Source organism: Vanessa cardui, chromosome 9 (genome assembly GCF_905220365.1).
Source record: "Vanessa cardui chromosome 9, ilVanCard2.1, whole genome shotgun sequence".
NCBI classification, from domain to species: Eukaryota; Metazoa; Arthropoda; class Insecta; order Lepidoptera; family Nymphalidae; genus Vanessa; species Vanessa cardui.
In genome coordinates, this window is record NC_061131.1 from 9,967,366 (window position 1) to 9,980,688 (window position 13,323).

At 29.0% G+C, this 13,323-nt stretch overlaps 3 protein-coding genes across 3 annotated transcripts in view; 1 reads left to right on the forward strand and 2 right to left on the reverse strand.

Annotated features, from left to right (window-relative positions):
- Window positions 1–352: 352 nt before the first annotated feature.
- LOC124532351 (NADH dehydrogenase [ubiquinone] 1 beta subcomplex subunit 2, mitochondrial-like) lies at window positions 353–1,258 on the reverse strand. The gene is made up of 3 exons (XM_047107235.1): window positions 1,062–1,258; window positions 641–767; window positions 353–510 (listed from the first exon to the last, which is right to left on the reverse strand). The coding sequence occupies exons 1-3, from the start codon at window positions 1,157–1,159 to the stop codon at window positions 424–426; spliced, it is 312 nt and encodes a 103-aa protein (XP_046963191.1). The 5' UTR covers window positions 1,160–1,258; the 3' UTR covers window positions 353–423.
- A 2,404-nt stretch (window positions 1,259–3,662) lies between these two features.
- On the reverse strand, window positions 3,663–5,079 carry LOC124532369 (complex III assembly factor LYRM7). Its single transcript, XM_047107260.1, has 4 exons — window positions 4,898–5,079; window positions 4,554–4,697; window positions 4,293–4,374; window positions 3,663–3,869 (listed from the first exon to the last, which is right to left on the reverse strand). The coding sequence occupies exons 1-4, from the start codon at window positions 4,916–4,918 to the stop codon at window positions 3,748–3,750; spliced, it is 369 nt and encodes a 122-aa protein (XP_046963216.1). The 5' UTR covers window positions 4,919–5,079; the 3' UTR covers window positions 3,663–3,747.
- A 238-nt stretch (window positions 5,080–5,317) lies between these two features.
- Window positions 5,318–13,323, forward strand: part of LOC124532223 (protein draper) — a 42,749-nt gene continuing 34,743 nt past the window's right edge. Inside the window, exon 1 of the mRNA XM_047106994.1 lies at window positions 5,318–5,609. The gene's annotated coding sequence lies outside the window, so the exon portion shown is untranslated. The remainder of the gene's footprint in view (window positions 5,610–13,323) is intronic.

Consider the following 13,323-nt stretch of genomic DNA (forward strand, 5'->3'; position numbering starts at 1 on the left):
TATGGTTACTATTATTATATGTTTTAATTAAAAAAGAAATTACACTAGCTCAAACCTGCAAAAAATTAACTAAATATAGATAATACATAAAATATTTGATTGTTTAGAGACTACATTAAAGGAACAAAAACTATAAGTTGTATGGATCACAATTTTAATTTATATTTTTATAACATTTGAAAATTTTGTATGATTACTTGATTAGTAATAACATCAACTTTAATCATGCTTAATTAATTTTGTTTTAAGCTTTACAATTGCATCCTAATCAAATTAAAAACAATTTTCTACCCCTCACTTAAAGGGAATTTATTTTTTTATTAGAATTCTTGGGTATTTAAAAAATGTTGTATTATATTTATTAACAATATTTATTCACAAATTATATTACACTACTAGCGATACACATCATTTAATTTTAATTTAATTTTTTAATGGTCCGTTAGAATCTGGAGGAATTCCTAATTCTTCATCTGACCAAGTGCTTGGATCTATGTACGGCCATTCTCCCTGCAAAATCAAAAATAATTTGATTATAAAACGTATTACATTTTGGTATTTACAATATTATGTTACTGGTGGTAATTGTTAAGGAATTAATTGAGTAATGGTAAATATTTTATGTTTATGGACTACTCACATAAATATGTTCTGGCTCAGTGGCAATGTGGTACAAGATCCACCACCAACATATTCCTCCAAGCACTTCAGCTAAATAAACTATTTTCTTTGATGCTGGAGGAGGAGGTACCCGGTAGGTCCAAACACTAAAAACATAAATTTACGAAAATTCATTTAAATATCCCGAGAAAAACGGTAACAACAATGTAATATTAAATAAATCTTACATTCATAATTTATTTTTAAACCAAGTGTTTCAGAATATAATTTTTGTAAAATAAATATACATCATTTATAAAGGAACTTAAATCGCTGCATTATACATGCACATAATTTAATAATTCGTTAAATATATACATTATAAAATCAATTTTTAGATATCGTTAAATGTAGCACCTCATGACATAACAACTGATCACGGTATGATACAAATTACTAACCCATGGCTTCCATTTCTCTTGACTTGTTTTATGTTAGAAGCAGCATCTTTCAATGTTTTTGTAAATAAAGCCCTTGTTAGAAGCGCACGTCCTAACATTTTCTTTAAAAAGAATATTTAGTTTTGTGTTAAGACTGTTTTTGGCCAATAAATCTGAAAATCCGAAAATCTAAGCTGTCAGAAGACAGCTGACTGACATTGACAATAATGACATAACTGTTTTTTTTTTTCTTGAGATTGACCACAACACATAAAGGTAAAAAATTATACCTCCTAGGACAGGCGAGTACTATTCAAAGATTTTTTCTTAATGCCTAAAAAAAGCTTATTCATTTTCTCGTTTTGCACTCGATTTTAAGCATGGTGCGTGTGAGTAAAATCTTATAACTGAGTATAAACTGTGTATGAGTATAACCACAACTACTATAGTCAAGTCAATCGATTTAAAGCTATGTGATGCTATTACATTATTTATTCTGTCGGTTATTACATTATTAATCTCAAGTTACAGTAACCATAATTTTAACGACGATGTTTTCTATTTATTATGTCGCTCCCTTCAAATATCATAGCGACAACTCTATGAGTTTTATAATTTATTTTCATTTTTATAGTAAATAAAATGTCATATGGACAATGATGTTGTAGTAAACAGATATGTTATTAACGCGCAAAAAGTGAAGACTAGAATACGTCCTAATTGGTCCTAAAACGTTTGCCTTTAGTCGTTTTACGTAGTAATACGTTGTAATACATCATAATTACGTAGTAATCCGTTTTGCGTAATTAAAACATCTAGTTATCTCTTTTACTTATTGTTTTTATCAAGCTATCCTTTTTACTTGTAACGAAATGTAAAATAAACGGGCCCCGGCGCGGCACACTTTTTTTCTGTTGTTTAGTATGGATATAACATATATGTTTATTAGAAAGTCATTGCATATCGATCATAACAGAAGGTGGTGGGTAAAATAATTAAGAAATGCTTGTTATTGGATCTGAAATAAAGATCTATTACTAATTAAAAAAAAATAAACAATCAAATAGAGAACAATTTTTTTTATAATCGCTCCAATTGTATCTCTGAAAGATTTTATATAACTTAAAATAAATACTTCTGATAAAAACGTCTCAGCAGCGCTACATTAATAACGAGAGGCTTTATACGTAGAAAAAGCTATGTGTATGTTATGTTATGACTACTGATTTCGTGAGCCCTCGGCCCTGAATGCTAATTTTGGCGTTGGGTTTCAATAGTAATATACAATAGTAATTTTGAAAAAATTTTTTTTTGATGTCAGGTGGCAAACGAGCAGAACTCACCTATGGAAATAATGGAAAGTGACTACCACCGCTCATGGACATCTGTAACACCAGGGGGATAGCAGGTGCGTTGCCGGCCTTTAAGGAAGGAGTACGCTCTTTTCTTGAAGGTTTCCATGTCGTATCGGTTCGGAAAAACCGCGCGCGAAAGCTACATAGGTTACATAAAGTGGTTGTGAGAGACAGAAAATGTCTAATAAATCGCGCTGTTGTGCATTTTCGGACATCAAGGTAGTTCGGGTGAAACTTCGAATTTTGACGAGATGTTCGAAGGTGATTTTCAGCAGCCGATTAATTTGGATAAATCCTCGGAACATTCCCCGTGAAAAATTCGGTAAAAGATGCAGCGTGATCCAACATCTCTACGCAAAACTAAGGATCAAGGAGATTGGAAAGGGCTTGATCGCCGATAACTCGAGCCGCTCTACGTTGGATACGTAGAGATGAGATGAGAACAGTACTCCATGTGAGGTCGAATTTGCGCCTTGTCAAATTTTAAGCGATGGGTCGACGTGAAATACTGAGTAATAGTCTTGCCTTGCTGAGCACACCGAGCTTTTTTGAAGCCAATTTGATTTTTGACTTCCAATCGACCGCGTAACTAAACTAAGCTCGTAATATCAACGCCAAGTATTCCGATAATACCTGTAGCGGCTATTGGGATGTTCTCAAATCGTGGAGATACGACAAATGGTGTTTTTTAGCGTTTAACGCGCAAACATGCGACTTTTTAGGGTTGAAATGGACTACATTTAGCCGGCCTCAGTTCGAGACTTCGTTTAACGAAGAATCGATTTCAGACACAAGTTTTTTTCGGTTTTCTTCGATGTAATACCATAATTAATCTTTTATCTTTAAACATATTTCTGTACACAGATGATAGACTTGAGGCCTAAAATTTGCATAAGTACTTTCGTTCGTTTCGTTTATTTATAAAATTTTGTAGAAATAACTAGCAAGTAAGTAATATTTATAAAGTTTAATAATATGCATTAAGACTGGTTTTCATTCCTTTTTTTCTCAATATGTATGTTTTATCAAAACATTCTGCTTTTAACGGGTAAACCAGCATTAAAATCATGTTATTGTAAATTTTTTGAAATCATGTATTTTAATTTTTAACTAATAATTTGTCAAATATTAGTAATATTTAATTAGGATTATTTCTTCATGCCTGTGGCATTGATAGTAAATGTATTTTAATTTTAGTTAAATTTATTTTATAATGTTTATAACATTATAAATAAGAAATAGGCAGGATATAAATTAATAAACATAATTAACAAATAAATATTATTATTTAACACAACATTATTATCCTATCTATACACTATACTACATGAATTTGATGTAAATATATACATTTATTTTTTATTCACTTGTTCTTGGCAACAGGGTTGGCCTGCCCTTATACCATCATCTATTATCGCCGCATCATTGTATGGAATATTATCAAGTTTAACTGTATCTTCAGTTATTTTAGCCTCTGGAAAAGAAAAATATACATTTTTAATTAGTTGACTATATGTATTGTATATGAAAATATTATACAAGAAATAAATAAAACTTGAATTTCACCTTGATCATAAATAACCTGATATAGAGCCAAATTAAAAGTTATTATTATTAGTTAGCTACTTTCTACTAGAAGTAATACTTTGTAGAACATTACTACAATGACTAAACTTACATCTATAATTTTTATGTAAACAATCAGATAATCATCACAAAAATACTACTAGATTGATTTTAATGAAGCTTTTGTTAAATGAACAATGGTTTCAGCCTGGGTGTTCTGTCCTATTCTAGTGTGGCAAAGAGATAAAGTATGATAAGTTTTGGGACTAAAATATCATATAAACCAAATTAAATTTAAAAAAAGTTTGGGCTGATAGTAGTACTTTCTCACCAAATACACCAGGTTTGACTTCTTTTGCTTGAATAACTTGCGTTCTCAGTTCCCTTTCAACATCTTCTCCATATTTAATCATCTGTAAATAGAATTAATATTGTACTATCACTTTTATAGTGACTACAAAACTTTTTTTAAACAATATGACCATATATTTGAATCTCAAAATATATTTATATTTTTTTTACAAGTCATTTTTGTCCTTCATTTTTTTTCAATTTATATTATCAAAGTTCAAACTATATACCATTAACTTACCGCCTTTATAGCTTCTTCATTTTCAACATTTTTGTTTTTATTGTATTCATCATTGATTCTCAATCTGGCTGCAGTTAAAGCTCGTTCATCTCCATCAAAAACCCTTAATCTAGTGCGGTGTAATTGTTTGAAGCTTTTGAGGACCTAAAGTAGTTTATAGAATTAATCTCCTAATGTAATTCTTTGCAAAATATCATATTTGGCCATGTAGAGATATATAGTATTGCCTGTTTTATACTGGAATCATTACAAAAAAAAACAAGGAAAGAAGAAAATGCAAAATATATATTTTAAATACTGCACTCAATATTGAAAAAGTAAATTTTTACCGATCATAACATTACCATTCTCTTTAATGAACTCATAATTTTTATGTATATTTTTTAAATATCAATGATAAAATTAAGTCGTAAATAGGTGGTTAGTTAGCTATTATTAAATTACATTTATTTTCGTGCATTCTGACACAAGTTACAATTGACATTTCTATTTTGTATTTTCCAAGACTATATATATTTGATAGAAATCTGTATTTGACAGTTGACAACACTAAAGACAAAAATGCGTTCTGATTCTTCATTATAATAATAACACCTCACATGCAAGTCTTACCTTGCCATTTCTCAAGTTATTAAGAATACTATTAAAGATCAACGAAAATTAAAACATCGAAGTAGAGCGCTACAAAACAAAAAAGCTCACATGATTTGTATCTTGGCATAACTTAATGTATGTTTGTATTTCATCTGTGGTCTTAGATTGAATTTGAAGTTTGATATCATCTTGTTTATTGTTCTTGCATTTTGTCTTACATATTATGAAAAGGGTGTACTGCAGTGGAGGTGTACTGAAGTCTTATTTGATTTTCAAGTTATGTATATTTATTAATTATAAGGAACAGTGGAATTTATAATCGGTTATTTATTGTATTTAATTACAGACTTTTGTAAGTAGTTGTGATTTATGCAGTTGCTACTGTAGTGTAAGGTTTACAAGTGTGAATTAGTGAATCATTGTGGTGATATCTTCAAACAATCAGCTAATTTGCAGTTTCCGGTAAGAGATAAAGGATAACTTTAAATAATATCTGGGTAACGGGGTAGTTTTCGTTTACTAATAAATTTATGACAAGCTATATATGTTATATTCCATTTAATTACAGCTAAAATCTTAGACTTATACAAAAAATAACGTCAAGATCAATGTTTTAAAAGAAATCTCAAGGATATATTTCTAATTAGTCTAAAATTTGTTTGACATTTGCCTAAACTTCTATAATGTATAAAAAAATTGGGTCATAGATAATAACAACATTGGTGTTATTTCCTACAATTTCGTTTTACAAGATTATTCTTGATTCTATTATTGACCTTGTTTTATATAAACATATATAGTTATAGTAGTAAAAAGCTAAGCTAATACTTAGAGTGACTGCTTTATATAAACTGTTCAGTATCAAATACTCTAAGTGCAATAATAACATAGTTTGATTGTAATTATTGATTATAATTATGTTCTCTGATGAGTTATGTTTCGTAGCTTTATATGCAGGCCACTTGTAATATTATAAATTTCATACCAAATATTATCTTGATATTATCTTGTAATATTCATTAAAAGCAATCTACAAACATATCTCAAAACAAAATATAATTGTACTTTTTTTTTAAACATTTTTCTAGACAACATTAATTAATTAATCTGTTATACCAAATTATATACTAATGTGAAGTACTGATAATTGACAATGACTTAAACAAAGTCATATCTCTGACAAGATAGTTAAAAGATACTCAATAACAAATAAATGGATATAATAATCATATTTACAAAAGATAATTACTGTTTAATTGAAATTATTTATGTTATACCAATTTTGAACCTATTTTATTCATAAATAAATAAATAGCCTTTTATATTAAACTATAATTTGTAAATATTATTAATTAAATGTTTTACACTAATTTTATTTAAATGTTCAGGAATACTATTCTACAAAGAGATTCTATTTAGTATTTTCAATATATATATATTTTAGTTAAATTTAAATAAGTATTATTCTTAATTGAATGTAGATAATTAATAATTGTCTAAAGAAAAAATTTAAACAATAAAGTTAATAGTCAACATAATGATTGATAAAATGTTTATCGCAATTTTTAATAAAACTTTGTGTCGACTTTTGATCTTATGCTACATTAGTCATACTGTCATTGTTATATAAATATAAATAATACCACATGTGCTTATTAGCTATTCGACTTAAAAATAATACCTCCATTTACTGGAACTTATGAGTAATACTGAATTGTTATAATAATTTATTCCACACATGGTTACCAGATTTCTACAAAGCATTGCTAGATATTTTAGTATTACATTTTTTTGTTCAAGTGTCTGTATGAAAAAAAATTGCCTTCAATGTATATTGTTAATGTTTGAAATCAATGTTGCTCAATATCAATCCTTCTGTTCATTTAATAGTTTTATATCTTATTAATTTATCAAGTATTTTTTGTTTCGAAATTCAAATTGGATAATTATTATTGTAAACAATTTCAGTAAATCTTACTGGATTACATCCAGGGACACAATTAAAGTTTGATATTATTTTCGTTTAATGCAACCAATCTAACATTTGAGGATAGGCACAGAGACAATGGGCCTTTTACTAGACGCTGGGAGTCGTTTTCAGTGTATAGTAGATGTAGGACTTTGTAATCAACGCTCAAAACCGAGTGAAGCCGTGTTCGAGATCTAGTATTTTATACTAGTTTTGCTTGTTTTTTCTTTTAATTTACAAAAAACTGAACTCAGTATTAAGGAATTCGAATTTTAAATGTTGATTAACTCCGACACAATGTGAAGTAATGGAATTAAAATTTATAAATTGTCAATGTTTCTTTATAAATAGGTATAAACTCTTAAAATATAGAGTTTATAGTTTATGATATTAAGAAAATGCGTATAATATTTAATAGTCATCCAAAAAACCGAGGCAATAACTTATGAAATTTAATTTACTAGTAAGATTAAGTGTCTCTATAATTCAAATATATTAATATACTTTAAAACAAATGCATAGCAAGTGTACACTTGGATTGTTTTTTATAAAAAAAAATAAAAATGGTTATATTTGAAGCATAGTGTAAAGTATTTTTTATGTAAAATAAGAAAACTGTTTGTGTTGGTAGTAAGTACGGAGCGCAAAATGAATTATAATTAAAATTTAAACATCGTTAAACATTTAACCAATTTAAAGAAAGGCGGGAATTCTATACGTAAACATGACGCCAAAACAAGTTTCGTATCAACAATGTTCAGATATTTATTTATATAAACTAACATTTATTTACTTCCAGCACCGTTGCGTATCGTAATTCAAACTGATTGTACTCAAACATTTCTTTTTTCCTGGTAATTGAATGTTTTATCATTGTTGCATCCGGGATGAGATGGTTGACGTGTCAGCGTTATTCGTCCGTTGTCTGCACGTACTCACAAGATAACTTACAACCTTACTGGCAATTTTTAATGCGCTCATTTTAATAAGTTAGAGGCGAACAGCTCATGTCATACACAACTTAGGTAATTCAAGTAAAAAAATAGCCTTTTCTTTATATTTTATATGAATGAGTTATCTTTTAGTGTAAATATTTATCCTTACTCATAGAAATGTAAATAAATATCGCGAATACTAATGTAACGCATGTCAAAGAGGTTAGTCAGTGCCATACCCACACGTAGTGACCTGTTTAGCTCATAACGGTCATAATTGTTTAGCTCTTCACCATCGTCTGGTGTTTTGTCAATATATACGTGACAATTGGATGGTTCTCGCATTTCTGTTTTATATGTTTATGTTTATAATACACATACTCCGATTAAAAGAATCAGCCAGCGAGTGACCTCTTTAGACTGATTAGGTCGTCTTCAATGTGTCTAACGAAATAATTTAGTACAATAGAGCTAGGTAGTTGAATTTGTTGATTATAACGTGAACTAACGGTGTCAATAAAATGAACAGCTAATTTGTCGGACTATACACTATTTAATAAATTCTTCTGTAATTACTTAATCGGTATTTTTTTATAGAATTTGCAATACTTATAAAATACGTTTATTTTGAATGTCAAAAAGTTGTAAAAATATATCATTCAAATCCAGAACAATCGTTTATAAAAGCTTGTTGAATGTTTGGAATATGTTACATTCTCAGTGAGCCTAATACGACCAATCTAAGCAGTACAAAGCAAATCAGTTTGGGATAACTCTAGACCTTCCCAGGCAAAAGTACATCAAGCAGTAATATTACAAGTGAAGTGTTGGGAAGAATACCAGGTTTTTTTACTTATCTGTAATACAAAGTAATAAGAGCACTATAATTAAAACCTTATCTTTTTAGTTATCAATATTAATTATTAATTAATACTGAGAAATGCAACCAGAACCTTATTTTTTATAAACTATTATTATACGAAAATTTTAATAAAACACAAATGGTTATGTTAAAAATTAATTTGACATAGCGTCTAAAGTTATTGATCTACGAAGTTATTTGTGGCGCAAAAACGAGGTAACCTACTTATATTGCTTTCACAATTTCTTTTAGTGCAGAATTGTAGGTACTTATTTGTTATTAGTTAAAACATTAACTGTAATTAGAATTGTCTATGCTTTTGTAATGGGCAGCTTTATTTTGATAAAATTATGGAAATGCATATTCTGTGATAGGTAATCAGGTGTGTTCAAGTGTGAATGTTGAGCTAGTATAATTAGATGTATACAGAGTGAATTGAATTTGAAAAATATGCTGGGGTTCATATTCTGGGTCGAAACTATTAAAATCCCTAATAGTAGTCTAGATTTTGCAATGTTTCAGTGTTTATCTATTTCTGTGCAAAGTCCGTACCGCCTGTAAACATTCGCATAAACGGTTTGGGAGGCCACATATGATCGCGGGTAAAAACTTGTACATTACCGTTTCCTACGCCGTTGGCTAGTCTCCATTGAGATTAGCGGTCGTATCTGAAATCGGTCAGAAAACATAATATTCGTAAAAACGTAATAATAAACACAATGGGTAATATGCAAAAATGCAAAACTTTATAATTATTTATAAATATGCATAAGAAATTAAAAATAAATATTTTCCTTTCTATTGTTATATGATCACAGTAACACGAAAATAAAGTAACAATATTTTTTTACACCACAATGACAATTGAAAATGATAAGACCAGTATAAAAACAAAACTATGACACATCCCATTCCGAGCTCCCGAATATCACCGATTAATTTATAGATGCGCAGCATCCGAGTTGAACTTCTAATATTTAATAGTTTTTATACAGTCTGCCATATTGTTATTATCTATCGAACAGATAAAATTTATTAATTTAATACTAGCAATCCGTGTTAGTGGATTATTTTGTCTCATTCTTAGATATACATGATATAACCAGTTATAGATATCGAGCCATCTGTTAACTAAGAACTGTGTTAAATCTTAATTGTAAATTATCATCACTATCACTATATTAATAGTATAAAACAAGTCGCTTTCTCTGTCCCTATGTGCCTATGTATACTTAAATTTTTAATACTACACAAGGGATTTTGATGCGGTTTTGTTTTAAATAGATAGAGTGATTCGAGAAGAAGGTTTTTATATTTAACACATGTACAATTTAGTAAAGGAACACTGATAATTTTAGAAGTTTCTACTGTGATGTCATATCATTGCACGTATGTAAACATCAAATGTCATACGAAATTCCCAAAAAAATTTTTAATGTATTTTACAATTAAACCTTCGCAGGTATACTATTAACTTATTAATAACAGTTTAGAAGCGTTTATTTATTTTTATTTAACTAATAAAAATAAGTATATATTTGTCAAATAGTAGACTAAAATAGAATTCGTTTATTTTAAATTATATTATATAAATATAAAATTTGTAATAGTACGTATCGTTTTGTTCAAGTGGTATTTGGTTAAAAGCTAGGATGGACTGAAATAAAACTGATTGCAATCACATACAGTTGTAATACTAAGTATTTTTAGATTCAACCCACTCATCCAGTTTGAAGTAGGTTCGTTTGCGTTCTGCGATAATATAATCTTTATAATATCGGCAAGTGTTTCTAATTTTATTTGATGTTTTACTTTGTAACCGTCGTTTCATATTATTCAATGGAAAAAAAACTTGTCCTCTTTTTTTTAAATTATTTAATACTTTAGAATGCAAAAAATTATGAGTTTGTATAGCAAGTAATAATAAGATATATTTTTTTGGACATTAAATTTAAGCTTAAAAAGATAAATCTAACCTAACCACGTATTTATTACCTTTATATTAAAATATTTCTGGTTAACCAGTTCCTTGTCCAGAATCCAGATAGTCGTCTCGTAGTTCACAGTAGTTAAACAGTATTAATTAATTATATGTGATACACAGTACAGGAAAAGATATAAATAAACCATATAAACCATTTAATGAATTAGTAAATAAGGTCGATGTTTAAAAAACTGCCTTTATTGGCGAACCGTATCAAAAATATTTTACCGTTATGATAATAAAGCGCTTTTGTTATGTTTTAATACAGGTAGGTACTACTAGCTGTGCCCTGCGATTTTGTGCGCGACTGAACTGAAATATTATACACCATTCTAAAATAAAAGTAAGCCTAAGTTACTCCTTATTACATCAGCTATCTGACGGTTATTTTTATTATTTTACAATCAGGCACTCCAATTTTATCATATGTATAGAAGATGCATACTTTAATAAAGTAATTTGAAATTTATTATTACTTTCACGTGGCACTTGTTAAACTATTTAAAAATAATCTAGCTTTTTTCCTTCTTATAATTAGTGGATAATCCCTGAGGTTAACTTATTCAATTAAAAAAATCGATATCGGCTCCAAATCGGTTCCGATAATATTAATATCGATTACAATATTAAGAAGATTAGAAAATAGTTAAAGTTAAAATAGTCGTTAAATATAAATTTATACCTGTGTGACACGGACATTAACCATAGGGCCACCTTAAAAAATGTACGATCTGTTGCTAAATTGTCAAAGGCATGTCTCTTTCGTGGAATGGTTAATAGTATGCCTTCACTAGCGATCCTCCCGGCTTTGCACGGGGGCAATACTGATACTAAATATACTACAGAATTTGTTTATTTACGACATAACATTAAAAACTTCTAAAATTATCAGTGTTTCTTAACTATATTTTCCATGTATTATATACAAAAACCTTCCTCTCGAATCAGTCTATCTAATAAAAAACAATGCATCAAAATCCGTTGCGTAAATTTAAAAATCTAAGCATACATAGCGACAGATAACGGTAAGCGATTTTGTTTTGTACTATGTAATGATGATGATGTTTACAAGGACGCTGGTTCATTAACAATTTCGAATCATGGAGTTCCGAGTAGACAAGCGTGCAGCGGATCCTGCCAACAGTTTACCCTTCCGTGTAATTGAACATTTCTTTGTTCTGACTTTGTATAAAAACAGAGTTTCCTTTGATAATGTCTATGATGTTTTTCCTTGTAACGTTTATAATGGCATTATTTCAATTAAAAAAAATCGTTAATACAATTTTCATTAGGACTTTTACAAAAAAAAATCATATTATACATTTTAATCGTTTTATTTGAGTTTGAAAGGATAGTTTGATATTGTTCGTTTTTCTTTCATACTTATATTAGTCTGATATGAACTAATGATCCATTAACGATTATTTACGCCATTGACCATTATTATCACTATCGCGTTTTCTATAATTTATAATATATTTGATATATAATTAGTTAAATACATTATACATATTATTATTATCACCAACTCGCAGTGCACTAGAAGTGGACCGGAGACTAGGGACTAGGAACCAGGGACCAAGGACCAAGGACCGGGGATCTTGGCCTTTGAAATATACAGGTCGTTAGTCTTATTTCATCTAATTATTCCCTGACGTGTACTCGAAGATGGATTTTATAAGATATGCATTATTTATTTTATAATGTATAATGTCGTGCAAAGTAGAATCAGCTACATCTATTACATAATCACGAGAAGTTAAGATAATCTTATAAGACTAAGTTGCCGACTAAGTATGTCAATACATACCTGAGGCAAAGTGTCCTATAATATTGTATATTTATACGTTTCTATAATAAGATGCCGCAGAAATTATTTAATTTTAATTTAATGTAAAAACCTTATAGAGGCTTTTAAGACAAGGTGGAAAAGGAATAGGTGGACTTTGTAGTCGCTGGTTCCTATCTAGGACATAATTATGATGCATGTCATTTGAAAGAATAATCACTGTGTATTATTTTTCTCAGTAGAATCTTTGGAGAAGGTTTGGAGCTTATTTCACTTCGCCGCTCCAATGCGGGTTACCAATTATGGCGCGTGTGTATCCAGCATAATATGACGGCTTTTAGTGTAATTTGACACATGCAGGTTAATTCACGACGTACCACCGATCCGGAGTTGAATTATAAACACAAATTTCGATGATGTAGGACAGGATTTGAACCCGTTATCATCGGTTAAAAATAACGATATGTTACCAGTAGACTATATCGACTTATTAAATAATTACTTTATTGAGAAACATAAATGCAATCTAGGATGTATTGGATTTGGTAACTATACTGTTAACATTTAGTGGATTGCAAATGCTATAATGCAATATATTACTGTGCATTATTCAAGCTAAACTGCGGTTTTATAAAGC

What these genes read in the sequence shown, in the direction of transcription:
- LOC124532351 (XM_047107235.1), bottom strand. Translation starts at nt 1,159, where the DNA reads ATGTTAGGACGTGCGCTTCTAACAAGGGCTTTATTTACAAAAACATTG. An exon ending in AAGAGAAATGGAAGCCATGG is followed by an intron (nt 768 to 1,061) that starts GTTAGTAATTTG and finishes TTATGTTTTTAG; the next exon opens with TGTTTGGACCTACCGGGTAC. An exon ending in CTGAGCCAGAACATATTTAT is followed by an intron (nt 511 to 640) that starts GTGAGTAGTCCA and finishes TTGATTTTGCAG; the next exon opens with GGAGAATGGCCGTACATAGA.
- LOC124532369 (XM_047107260.1), bottom strand. Translation starts at nt 4,918, where the DNA reads ATGAGTTCATTAAAGAGAATG. An exon ending in TGAGTTCATTAAAGAGAATG is followed by an intron (nt 4,698 to 4,897) that starts GTAATGTTATGA and finishes AAACTACTTTAG; the next exon opens with GTCCTCAAAAGCTTCAAACA. An exon ending in AGTCAAACCTGGTGTATTTG is followed by an intron (nt 3,870 to 4,292) that starts GTGAGAAAGTAC and finishes TTTCTTTTCCAG; the next exon opens with AGGCTAAAATAACTGAAGAT.